This window comes from Ostrea edulis, chromosome 9 (assembly GCF_947568905.1).
Source record: "Ostrea edulis chromosome 9, xbOstEdul1.1, whole genome shotgun sequence".
Taxonomy (NCBI): Eukaryota; Metazoa; Mollusca; class Bivalvia; order Ostreida; family Ostreidae; genus Ostrea; species Ostrea edulis.
In genome coordinates, this window is record NC_079172.1 from 53,696,790 (window position 1) to 53,710,312 (window position 13,523).

At 36.4% G+C, this 13,523-nt stretch overlaps 1 protein-coding gene across 1 annotated transcript; it reads left to right on the plus strand.

Annotated features, from left to right (window-relative positions):
* Positions 1 to 3,707: 3,707 nt before the first annotated feature.
* LOC125658395 (arginine and glutamate-rich protein 1-like) lies at positions 3,708 to 10,692 on the plus strand. The gene is made up of 5 exons (XM_048889638.2): positions 3,708 to 3,939; positions 5,296 to 5,406; positions 6,567 to 6,792; positions 8,656 to 8,739; positions 10,188 to 10,692. The coding sequence occupies exons 1-5, from the start codon at positions 3,758 to 3,760 to the stop codon at positions 10,347 to 10,349; spliced, it is 765 nt and encodes a 254-aa protein (XP_048745595.1). The 5' UTR covers positions 3,708 to 3,757; the 3' UTR covers positions 10,350 to 10,692.
* The last annotated feature ends 2,831 nt before the right edge of the window (positions 10,693 to 13,523 follow it).

A 13,523-nucleotide genomic window follows, 5' to 3' on the forward strand; every position in this document is an offset into this window, starting at 1 on the left:
AAAGTAAATGCAAAGAAAACAAAAGTGAAACTAGAAGTAGAAAGTTTCAGCTACTTAGGAGGCGTAATAACAATAAAGGGAAGACGAGAACAAACCAAACAGATTAAAGAAGGCCAAGGGACAGTTCCAAAGATCTGATAATGATATTCGTCCATATTCCCCACAGAGACAAAAATAAGACTGTTCAACACACTACATTGTAGTTATATTTGTGTTCACTGATTTTGACTGCGGATAACTCCGTTTACCTAATCAGGATATGGGGCTCACGGCGGGTGTGACCGGTCAACAGGGGATGCTTACTCCTCCTAGGCACCTGATCCCACCTCTGGTGTGTCCAGGGGTCCGTGTTTGCCCAACTATCTATTTTGTATTGCTTGTAGGAGTTATGAGATTGATCACTGTTCGTTATCTTCACCTTGCATATATGAAAGTGAACCATGGAGAATTACAAAGTGCGATCAAAAAAGATTAGACACACTCAACTTTATGGCAAACGGGATGATTTCAGCTTCCCCATCGTTAACTTCCCATATTTATGTAACAATATTCCATTATCACCTGTATGTGGTGTTTATATCTCTCAACTTATTCGATACGCAAGATCTTGTTCTGCGTATGATCAGTTTTTAAGCGAGGCAGGCTACTGACAAACAAGTTGATGGCGCAGGGGTTTCAACATTCTCGTTTAAAGTCAGCATTTCGCAAATTCTATGGTCGTTATTTAGTTTGCAAATTCATACAACCTATCATTGGGTCAAATGCTGTCTGACGTGTTTCATACCGATTGTTAGGCCGTTCTTGGCACACTGATTTTGACTACAGATAACTCCGTCTACCTGATCAAGATATAGGGCTCACGTCGGGTGTGAGCGGTCGACAGGCGATGCTTACACCTCCTAGACACACGATCCCACCTCTGATGTATCCAGAGGTCCGTGTTTGCCCAACTCTCTATTTTGTATTGCTTATAGGAGTTATAAGATTGATCACTTTTCGTTATCTTCGCCTTTCATTAGACACATACCAGAACATGTGCTAAGGAAAATGCATAAGATAAGATGGCCAGAGAAATAGTAACACTGATTAAACGAAGAGTTGCACATGATAAACATCAGTAAAAACCATATGCAGAAGAGGGAAATGGATTAGTCACACGCGTAGAATGGATAACGCCAAGCTCTAACACGGAAGCCAGAAGAGAGGACAATATATAGTGGGAAGACCAAAAACAACTTGTCGAAGAACCACCGGAAAAGAAAGAGGCCGCCCGGGATGATAAAGCTGGAGTGCTGCTAGGGTGATTGCCAAGGACAGGGATAATTGGAAAAGTGGCATTAGGGCCTTAAGTGCAAGTGGGTATGAAGAGGACAGGTGATCGAGGTGAGGTGATAGACCTCAGTAAGGAACAAAACTTGGAGGTCCTAGTCGAATTTAATTATTTACTGTACTGGACCAAATTTCTAACTCCCCAATTTAATAATTTCTGAATTTTACAAACCCCTGCATTTAGATAATTTGTATTTCAAAATACCGTCTGCTAACACTGACCTTTTAAGCATAAAGATTTCAAGAACGCGTTCGTAACCACTGGACCGTAGCGGGTTTTGTTGAAATTAAAATATCGTGCTCGATTAGTTTTACTGGCTTCTTTTTCCAAAATCTTTGTTTTCTTGTTGTCAATACACTCATTTGTTTGTAAAAAACACAAAATTACTGAAGTCAAATGCGGTACATGTCAACAGAGGATTGCACACGAGCAGTTGCCATGGTCCATGCTGGGTGCAGTTTACGAGAGGTTCGCTTTTCCCCCATTACACTCGATATTTTGCGAAAAACTTTCAGATGCGGTGTGGGAAATAATTTAGAAAGTCAATTAATTTGATCATTTTCAGAGTTTTCTAGAAATTTCAATAGAGACTACAAGATCATCGTAAACCTTATCCGAAAATTCAATGGAACCGGAAGTGTAGCGAATCTACTCCGACAGCCCAAACGGCGTGTAACAACCCATTAACAGGACCGCTACATAAGAGTGACCCATTTACGTGGCAGATATTTGACAGCTCGAGCAACCGGAAGGCGCACATGGAAGACCCATCAGTGATCAAACTGTAACAAACAGACTTAAGAAGGATGATTGCGGGCAAGAAGGCCTTATGTAATGTTGGCATTGTCTGCAAGGCATAGCCAACTTTAATTAGCGCGGGCAAGACGTCATCTGAGGTATACGCGCGCGGACTGGGGACACGTTCATTTCACAGATTATTCAAGATTCAATCTAAGGGGATCAGATAAACGGTCCTGTGTCTACCGCAGGATTGGGGAACGATATATTGACGCACGTGTGAGGGAACGAGGTGGTTCTGTCATGGTGTGGGCGGGAATATCGTTTCACACAAAGACACCAATGACCCCGATACACCAGAACCTGAATGCAGCAAAGTACCAAAACCTTGTCCTTCAGCCAGTGGCAAATCGCGGAATGGTCGTTATGCAGGATAATGCGACTCTACACACAGCAAGAACCACCCAACACATGCTCTGGTGTGTCCAGGGGTCCGTGGTAGCCCAACTATCTATTTTGTATTGCTTATAGGAGTTATGAGATTGATCACTGTTCGTTATCTTCAACTTTCATGCTGCAGGGTCACAATATCCGTGTACTTGACTGGCCCTCTTGCAGTCTAGACCTCAATCCTATTGAACATATATGGGACGAAGTAGACAGGCAAGTAAGACAGCTTCCCCAGCCACAGAATCTGACAGAGATTGAGAGAGACCCCATTAGCTCTTGGAATAACATTCCACAAAGGTTTATACACAATTACGTGACCTCAATACAAGTGTGCATATGTCATGCAGTTATTCGAGCGAATGGGGGGCACACGGTATTGATTGTTGAGAATTTCCAAATTTAGGGTACTATTAAGTTTTCGTGCTTTTAATTGAATGTTTCAATAAATGAAGATTGAAGAAAACTTTACTTCTTTTGAAGATGTTATTCTTTATATCAATCAAAACCTATGTCAAAATGATAGAAAATAAAACCAGTGGATGAAAAAACTTAGGTGGGGAGTTAGAAATTTTGTCTAGTATATATATCGTTCATTGAAACTCATGCGCGCAACATTTCAAACCAGTCTGATTAAAATCAGACCCCATACTCATTATCATATCCCAACAATCTGACTAAAGTACAGACCTATATTATTATATATATAATAATATAGGTCTGTACTTTAGTCAGATTGATATCCCAACGATATGATATTGATTATGGGGTCTGATTTTAATCAGACTGATTTCAAACATGCATTAAAAACGTCTTTCCTCTACGCGATAATTATATCTACAGGTGCGTGGTCATGATTTCTCACACTTGACCAAGTGTTCACCTAGAAAGCACAAAACTTTTTATCCCTTTTCAAATACTGGTCCCTATTTAATGTGCTAACATAATCGATGATCAGTTATATCTGGCATACAATGTTTTTAATACGCTCTTTTGTCTTGAATAGCATGACCCGCGCACATCGAAAGAGGGATTTTCATCGTTAAATCAATTAAGTTTTTTTAAAATCCGTATGAACTATTACAGTATTTCATTTGTTTAATTCCATCAAGAATTTCTTTATCAAAGTTATGATTCTGCACTTAAAAGAAATAGGATATGAAATTCCATGGCCTTCTCGAGATTTTTAGGGGTTTTAGACACCTCAAGCGTCCGCCATATTGAAAGGTTTTGGAGATTGCTATGGGTAGATCAAGAAGTAGAAGTAGATCGTCCAGTAGACAAAGGCATCGTTCTAAACATAAGAAACGACGCACACGGTCTAGATCCAGATCCAGAGATACAAGATCCTCGGTGTCAAATCGACATAGTTCCAACAGAAACCGTTCAAGGTCAAAAGACAGAAAGAGAAGCAGAAGAGAGAGGTAGGGGTGGCTGGCGTTTTATATCACATTCCTGTAATGTTTTAATGCTATTGGAGCAATTAATGGGCAGCGACCTACCGCAGTACCTGACGACACGAACCTACGAACATTTTCGATATTCTCGAGTATTGTGTATATTTTGCATATGGGCCTAATTAATATTGTACAGTATGTGCGCGGGCGGTACATACAATCACCGAAATTACCACTAATCACCGAGATTACCAAAGAAATGACCGAAATCACCAATAAAGGGACCGAAATTACCTCAGTATATGTTCATCTATATACCATCTAGTCACACATAAAATTTCATGAAGATTGGTAACGATTTAATTAAAGGAGTTATGGTCATTAAACCGATTAATGTGAAGCCTAAATTTATACGAGTTATTTCCTATGTTTTATATATTGTATTCATGGTATTGATTTATATAATATAGCCTAGTGTGATAAATAGATATGATAAAATATTTGTCCTGAATTTTATATTGTCATTTGGAATTTACTGGCTATTTATAGTTCGCTTACCGAGTACCTGTCGGTAAAGGGAAGTAACTCAGATTCACACGTCACAATAATCGGTTTTATGGAAACAATTTCTTCAAATCATTACCAATCTTCATGAAATTTAATGTGTGACTAAATGGTATATAGATGAATATATACTGGGGTAATTTCGGCCCCTTTATTGGTAATTTTGGTCATTTCTTTGATAATTTCGGTGATTAGTGGTAATTCCGGTGATTCTATGCACCCTGCACGGGTCATGCTATTCAAGACAAAAGAGCGAGAGAAGGAGACTCAATGAAGAGTGTGACATTTAAATAACTATGGGCATGACAGAGTCCGGACTTTTTGCTACCCTTTACAACAGAGATACAGTAGTATGGTAGTAACAGGTTGGGAACACTTCCCTATAGCGAGATCTCACTATAACGTGAATGTCGTGATTATCCCTCAGTAGCGAGAAAGTTTAAACATGACCATAAACAGGTATTTTGGTGTTCTAATGAAAATAATGGCAAATTCCGTGCAATGCTGAAAGGTAAAAAAAAAAATTAAAACCAACTAAAAATTTGAGATCATACAAAAGTGAAGTATTGAATATTTACATATGTAAATATGTAATCACTTCATTTGAAACAAAGTTTTGCACATTTATATTGTTAAAGTTGTCTACCTGTAGCAGGTGTAAATGAGTACAGAACATTGCATACAATACAATACGTGTATGTATGTGTGTGTATATATATATATATACACACACACACAAATTGCTATAGAATTTGATAGAGAGGATCTGAGGAAGAAACAAATTACAAATATATTTTATTTTTTATTGTATTTTTACAGAAAAAGAACACCGTCATCCAGTAGTTCCAGTAGTGATGATGACTTAATCATTCGAGCAAAGCGAAGAGAGGAGGAAGAGAAGAAAGCCGAGTTAGAACGACAGAGATTGATGTAAATTTTCAGAATACTATATTACATGATTTATGTTGGAAAACTGCATCAAAGTCTTACTGTTAATGTCTAATAATTCCAATGTTATTTGTTACAATTGTTTTGATTGGACAAAAATAAAGCTGAACAAGAGTTTATACATCAATAAATCCGAAAACGCGATGTATTCATACACACCTGAAAACAAATAACATAGTGCGGGGAAACTATTCAAATTTTTGCAATTGTTAATAAAGTGAATGAATTGAAATTATAAGAATCAAACATTCTTTTTGAAGAATTTATCGATGTGTAAACTCCGGACATTTCGCACTTTTATTCAGTTTGTGAGTAAAATGTCTGGAGTTTACACATCGATAAATTCTTCAAAAAGAATGTTTAATCCTATATTAAAGGGACTGATTCACGATTTTCCACAAAATTTTCTTTTTCACTTTTAATGATCAAAATCTATTGTCTAATGTGTTTAAAATATTTCACATCAAAATTATGGTTATGCATCATCACAGAAGCTCATTTTAGAGAGTTTATTTGTTTTGTAAACAAAGATTGCGGTGTGTTATTGTTTACGAAATTTTCAAAAGAATTGGATATCGTTCGAAGTTTTATCATATCTTTCACATTTCAAGCTTTTTGGGGGTAAAATATGTCATCTAAAAGTTAAAATTTGTGATTATGCAAAATTAAGATGCTTTATATTATAAAATCAATATTTCACATGTTTGTATACATAAAAAGACTCGAGTCTTTGTTTACATAACACAGATTTAAGATTAAAATATTGCTTTTATTCTTGCATTCAGAAAGTCAAAATTTTGGCTGTCAACATTAAATGAGTTGTATTTTTAATGTTTAACATTGAATATGAAAAATATTTTTATCAAAAATCGTGAACCAGTCCCTTTAAAATAACTAAAGAAAATCGTGTTTTTTACACAATGACCAATAATTCTTTATGAGTGAATCAGGCTGATTTTTTTTTTTTCTTTCTTTTTTCAGTGAATCAGGCTGATTTTTATTATTATTATTATTATTTATTTTTTTTTGGACAGGCTAGGAGAATTAATTTTGAATGGTTTAGTAAAAGGGAAGAGCATTTTTTTTTTTATATAAAAAGCATCTTTATACGTTGTTGCTAAAATATGCCATTTTATTTACAGACGACAGAAAGAACTAGAAGAGAAGTTGATAGAAGAGGAAGTCGCACGACGTGTGGAAGAGTTGGTGGCCAAGAGAGTGGAGGAGGAATTGGAACGGCGAAAAGATGAAATTGAGGCTGAGGTCCGGCGGAGAGTGGAGGAGGCCAAAAAAATCATGGAAAAACAAATGTTGGAGGAGTTAGAACGACAAAGAGAGGCTGAGTTACAAGCTCAGAAAAAGAAGGAGGTAATGAAAAGTTTCTCTCTGAGTGTACGGGTGGTAGAGGTCTGTTCAATAATCAGGAGTTATTAAGATCTAAGCATTGTAACAAGATAATTCACAGAAAAGCCACAATCATTCTACTTTAATATTTGTGTTAGTGTCATGGAAATTTTTTATTTTTTTTTCAATATTCCCGTAGTATCTCAGATTCTCAAAGAAAATTGTAGATTTGTTCATAATGTGATCACATGAAATCCATTTAAGTGTTTCAAGTGTAAACTTTTAGATATAGTAATTATTTTCTTACCTGCAATTGGAGTAAAGAAACCCAACAAATACTTTAAAGTTATCGTATGTGGAGTGCTATATTAAAACCAGTATCTATATATACTCTATGAATGCTGTAGCATACTGCCTACATATATGTTGACACTGCATGCCAAATTTATTCGAGGATTTTAACCTGCAATTGAATCTCTTAAATCATAATCAGCTCTTTTAATAAGTACTATTAAATATAGCATACAAGGTCAAATGATTTATCCCAACCTTTAGATTATATTATGTGATGTTCTTTTACAATTCTTTGTGTTTTTTGTCCTGTAACATGTTTTCACATAGACATGATAGATTTATAACAAGAACATGAACAAATCTACATGACTCTGTTAACGTTTTCAAATTTTACTATTTTCGATCATATACTATTATGTTCTTTATTTATTCATTAACTGAAAAACGACTCTTGACTAAGTGACTATTACATTGAAAGAAAGAAAAATTTGGAAACGTTAACATAGTTGATTTAGAGTTAAAATGAAAGTAGGAAAATAAGAGCAGACCTCTACATTCCCTCAGTGTGAGGTTACAGGAAAAGCAATCATAGTCTCCCAGGGCCAGGGGGCTTATCAGTAATCAAACAGTTTTGTATTTATGGAAAAGAAAAAGCTTTTGGTGGCCTATGAATGCTTGTGACCAAACCTGAAAAATCTGATGATGAAGTTCTCGGTGCATGTGTTATCTGATGTTTTGTTTCCAGCCATTGTATGTTTTAGCCAATATTTAGAGCCACATGATCATGTAAGTGTTAAGATTTCTCAACTGCTTTTACCCCAATCTCTTCTAGGTTTGCTGTTTACTTATAAAGATCCATACAGCATTCGCATATTATTGCAAGTATTGAATTGTTGTCTTGACATATAGACAATCTTCATTGCTATGACACATCTACCAAGACAAACTTAAGTGGCCTATACCCGTTGACTATGTAAGATATCGTGTAAACTCAAGGAACACACTGTAGTCTAACATTGGGAACTGTGTAGGATTGCGATCTGGGCTCCAAAATTCACTTAATTAGAATAAAAGCAAATTTAAAACCCTGGATTGAAGAGTTAATATTTAATGGCAATCCACCAGTTGAATGTGTAGATATTTTCTGAAGAGGAGGGAATTCACTGCAGATGTTGGTATGTAAAGTTCGAGGTAAATTATATAATATTCTGCCTAATGATCATATTACAGCTGTGAAATTTGCATTGATACAATGTTGATTGTATGTCCTGCAATATATATACATGTATGCTGTCACAGTCGGATTGTTTTCTTGCAAGAGATCAATCCTGTGGCGTTCAACAATAACTTTTTCATAAATTTACTGTACTTGCAGTTTATCTGCAAAAGTGTTGTAGAATTTTACCTAGAATTAATTTTATGATTTATCATAAGAGTGAAATGAAACTTTGATAATGCTGTTGATTGATTTATAAAAGATTTTTTTAGAAGTTGATTTCCACAAATCAAATTACTGATATTTAATTTTTATTCAAAATTTTTCTTTCCTTATATGTATCCCACACTCTCTCATCATTTCATGAATATTTTTAGGAGGAAGAAAGACTCAAACGACAGGAGTTGGAAGACATAATGGCAGAAAATAATAAAAAAATTGAAGAGGCACAAAAGAAATTGGTATGTTATTTTGTGACATGAAATATGGCATTAGGTACCCAAAATTAAACTAATTACAGTTATTTCTTAAAGGATATACATGTACAAGTATTCATTGTTTAGATTTCACTAATGTGTTCCATTATTTGGACGTCTACTTTCTATCTCAAAGGAAGTGTAGAAAGGAGATGGCCCCTACGGCGTTTCATATGAATTACTGTACTAGTGGTTTGGGCATTTATTAGCCTAGAATTTTTTTTAAAAATTGATAGTATATGAATTTGGAAATGGTACCGTTAATACGCCAGTTTATACATGCTTTTCTGTGTAGGAGGTTTATTTAGTGTAACTTTGAATGTCTAAGTGGGACAGAGTGGACCTACAGTCAGTGAGGAAGATGATAATATGTATTAAAACTGGCTTCTCTTTAAATACATGTATATAAATGTTGGAAATACAAAACACTATCGAAAGAAATGTTTTACTAAAGTGGAAACATTAAAAAAAAATGTCATATTTGCAAGTAATATCCTAGATATGATACATACATGTATGACAAACGAAGTAACATGATATAGTGCATGTAAGAATTTAATGTATTTAATTATCCCTGAATGCATATCACTTACTTAGTTTGTGTTTCAGTTGAATTTGGGTGATATAACTGTGTATGAGAAACTTACTGGGCACATTCACTTACACAGTGATCAATATTTGTCCCATTCCTGCATGTAAACAAAATCTGTCGTGCCTTATTATGTACGAGAGTTCTTCAAGGGAAATAACTCACATGGATCTCGAAACCGGTGTTTTGGTACCAGTTATATTTTTAAAAAAAAAACTCTTGTGATTTGCCCAACAGAACTGACTCCAAATCAACTAATGATTTTTTTTTTTAAATTGCTGGTTATTTTTATAGCATGAAGCTTTACATTAATTACCAAGTAGTGGTCAGGCAGAACATAATATTTAGAGATTTTTTTTCCTACTACCCCCACCCACCCCTTGGATTAGACTGCAAAAACCAAGGTCCAGTGTCACAGCAGGTGTGGCACGATAAAGATCCCTCCCTGCTCAAAGGCCGTAAGCACCGAGCATAAGCCTAATTTTTGCAGCCCTTCACAGGCAATGGTGACATCTCCATTTGAGTGAAAAATTCTCTCGAGTGAGACTGAATCAATCAATATACAGAATGTAACAAGTGTTAGTTGATACATTAACAAGAATGACAATTTTCAACACTATAAACAATAAGAGAAACCTTGCAGTAACGATTGTGGTTTGGAGTCTGTTCTACTCTGTACAATTCAAACATGTAAGAAATTGGATTCGTTGAAAAATAAAATCATTGAAGACGGACTGACCATGTGCGATTTTTTTTTTTTTTATTTTTTTTTTTTATGCAACTCGAAACACAGCTATTTTGTTTCTTTAGTGTTGTCATAAATTCCTTTCAACCCTTATTTCAGGCTGAAGAGCAATTAAAACTTGTTGAAGAACAGAGACGCATGCTTGAAGAAAAACAACGAATGGAGGAAGAGGACAGGAGAAGGAAAAAACGAGAACAAGAAGTGATTCTGAACAAAAAGAACGCAAGACCGAAATTGTCTTTCAGTCTAGGAGGAAAGTAGTAATGCCTCATTCTCCTGATGTAAAGCAATTTATGACAGATCATAGATCTCATGGAAGAAAAAGTTGTGGTCCTTTTCCTATGTTATGATTAAATATTCCTTAAACTGGATTTATACATCTAACTGGAGCCAGAAAGAAAAAAGACGATGGCATTGTTTTATACACATTTATGTGCTGGAATTTATATGATGCAAATTTTCATGTGTTTGTTTCATTTATTTACTGGTCACACTTTGCATCATGTAAAGTCCCACATGTATCATTCTACGTCAACCTTGACAAACTCATTGAAACCATGATTCAATATATGGTCATGTGAAAATAAAGTCATTCTTAAACATTTGTCTTGTTTTCATATTTGAAGAAAGAATGAATTGAATGTTGGATGTCTGTCAACAATTAACAGAGTACAAGTTTGTAAAAGTAGTATAAATTTCAAGTACACATGGATGAGGTTAAGCAAGCAATACCAAGGATAGAACAGAATGTGGAAGTATTACAATTTCCATGTAGTACTTAGCGTATTATGAGGGCGAGTCAATAAGTAACCAGCCTATCCCATTTCAATTGTATGCATATCGAGTCATTCTTTAATAAGATATTGAATGTCAAACATGGCTAGTGATACAAAGGCATGCTTTTCATCTAAAGTTGAGTACTGTGCTATAATTTGGTACTTGTATCTAAAAGGTAAAACGGGGAAAGGAAATAAACGGCAAGTTAGCCGATGTTTATTGGTCTTCTGTACCATCTTGTGCTCGGGTTAAATTCTGGGTAGGGGAATTCAAACGTGGTAGAACATCTTTAGAAGATGAAGCCAAGTCTGGATGCCACCAACGAAGAAATGTGCAAGAGAGTTCGGGATCTGGTATACTCTGATAGGCAAATTCAGGTGGAAGAAATAGCACAGGCATTAGGCATTTCACATGGTAGCGTTTCAACAAAGTTGCATGATCGTTTAGGTATGCGCAAGCTAACAGCCCGTTGGGTCCCCAAATCCCCTAGCGATGAGCAAATGGCAACCAGAGCATCAGTATGCAGCACCTTATTGAAGCGTTTTCGGTCAAAAGATGATTTTCTATTGCGTCTGGTGACTGTAGATGAGACGGATTCATTATTATGAGCTGAGAGTCGTCAATGGGTAGGGCCTGGGTCCTCGAGGCTAAAGAAGCTCAAGACACAAAAATCTGCCGGCAAGGTGATGACCACAGTATTTTGGGACGCAAAAGGCGTTATTATGATGGACTTTTTACCCAAGATAACTGGAGTGTACTATGCAAGCTTGCTAGACCAGCCGAGAACCACCATCTGTGAAAAACGCCGAGGTAAACTCTAAAGGTGTTTTGCTCTAACAGGACAACGCAAGAGTCCCCACTTGCAAAGTTGCAATGGATGCTGTAGAGCGAAAACGGGTATGAAGTAATACCACATCCTGCCTATTCGCCTGACCTAGCGACTTCTTCCAATTCCCATGTGTGTGAAAATAGAACATTACACTCTCTAAAAAATAATGCATAGCTCAGTCTTATCGGTGACATTTAATTAAGCCCGCCCCAATATTCTCGGTGGTGGTGTACCGAGAGTTGCCAGTTTTAAGGAGTACTATGCATCGTCATAATGGCTGACTTCCTTTTAAAACATGGAGGAAAATATGGATATCAACAATATTTGTCTATTCATTTTAAATATCATTGCCAAGCTAAACAGCTCAGTAAGGTAGAACATTAATTGCTGAATTGTAGATTGCGGGTTCGAGACCAGCAGGGGTTTAATCTTTTTTCCAGATCGATTTCTACTAAAACTGCACTTTTTGACTAAATAAAGTAAATTTGAGAGTTTTCAATTTCAAAATATCCTTCCACATTTCTTCCAATTTTCATCCAAATCAAATTTCGGTGGTGTAGCATTCTTCCTTAAGTTATCGCATACCATTGAAAGTGCAGACGGACGGACAGATCGATTACTATTGCGCCCTAAACCGAATAGAATCTGATCTCTCGTAACAAAGCAGCTAGGGGGGGGGGGGTATTCCCAAGCAAAGAGATGCACATACAAAGAGCACCATTCCGGGTAGTGATGACGGATAGGGATATGTTATGTCCCTCACTCGGGGTTAAACATCTGATAGGAAATACCGATATAAAAGAGCGTTACTTTTTCCGGTATTGAGCTGTTACACCGGAAGAGGCGTGTTACCGATTTCCTGGTAGGAATTGCTGATATTATGGACTCATTTTGTAAATCGGTAAATGTTTGAATCAGTGATTAACCGGTTTTGACCGGTTTCTTATAACATGAAGAGCTCTGTCTAAGTCCCCGATTTCTCCATCTTCGCTAGCCAAGGGTGACGCTCCACGGTGTTTCTCTTTTCACCCTTTACTATGTGTATGTACGAGGGCTGTTCGATATGTATTTGTGTATTGTACCACCGTGCGATAACACTTTGCGCGATTTCGTGGATGATGATACTCTTGAATAGCTCTATCAAATACCTTTCCAACGGTATTTTTAAACTTTTAGTCATTTCAATAGAGCCAGTCGTTGACCACTGTTGTAAAAATGGTTGGGAAACGGGTTGAGAATATTGAAGAAATTTGAGCTTATATAAAAGTTCGCACAAAACTCGGTCATTCGGTAGTGCAGATTTTTACTGAATTGGGGGAAGTTTATGGATCTGACAAGGTATCTTATGAGACAGTTCGTAGGTGGAGAAAGAAATTTCTGACTGGCACAGAGTCCGTCAAAGATGCAGCAAATTCTGGCCGACCTTTGACTGTAACAGGCAAGGCAAATGTCTCAAAAGTCAGGGAAATCATTGAAAGTGATAGCAGATACAGAATTCGTGATATTGCCAAAGTTGTTGGCATATCGCTATCGCGGGTGCATTTCATTTTGAAAGTACGAAAGATTTTTGCCAGATGGATACCACATATATTGACAGATGACCAAAAACGGGTACGATTACAACCGCTAAGCAATTTCTCAAAATGTTTCCCAAATTCAATCAAAGACAATTTGCAAACTTTGTTACTGGTGACGAAACATGGGTTCACTATTTTGAACCAGTAAGAAAAATTGGAAACAAAATATGGCTAACTAAACACGGTAGAAGACCTGTAGTTGCCAAAAGAACCATAAGCACAAAGAAGGTTCTTTATTGCATGCTAGTATTC

What these genes read in the sequence shown, in the direction of transcription:
- LOC125658395 (XM_048889638.2), top strand. Translation starts at nt 3,758, where the DNA reads ATGGGTAGATCAAGAAGTAGAAGTAGATCGTCCAGTAGACAAAGGCAT. An exon ending in TTAGAACGACAGAGATTGAT is followed by an intron (nt 5,407 to 6,566) that starts GTAAATTTTCAG and finishes TTTTATTTACAG; the next exon opens with ACGACAGAAAGAACTAGAAG. An exon ending in AAGCTCAGAAAAAGAAGGAG is followed by an intron (nt 6,793 to 8,655) that starts GTAATGAAAAGT and finishes GAATATTTTTAG; the next exon opens with GAGGAAGAAAGACTCAAACG.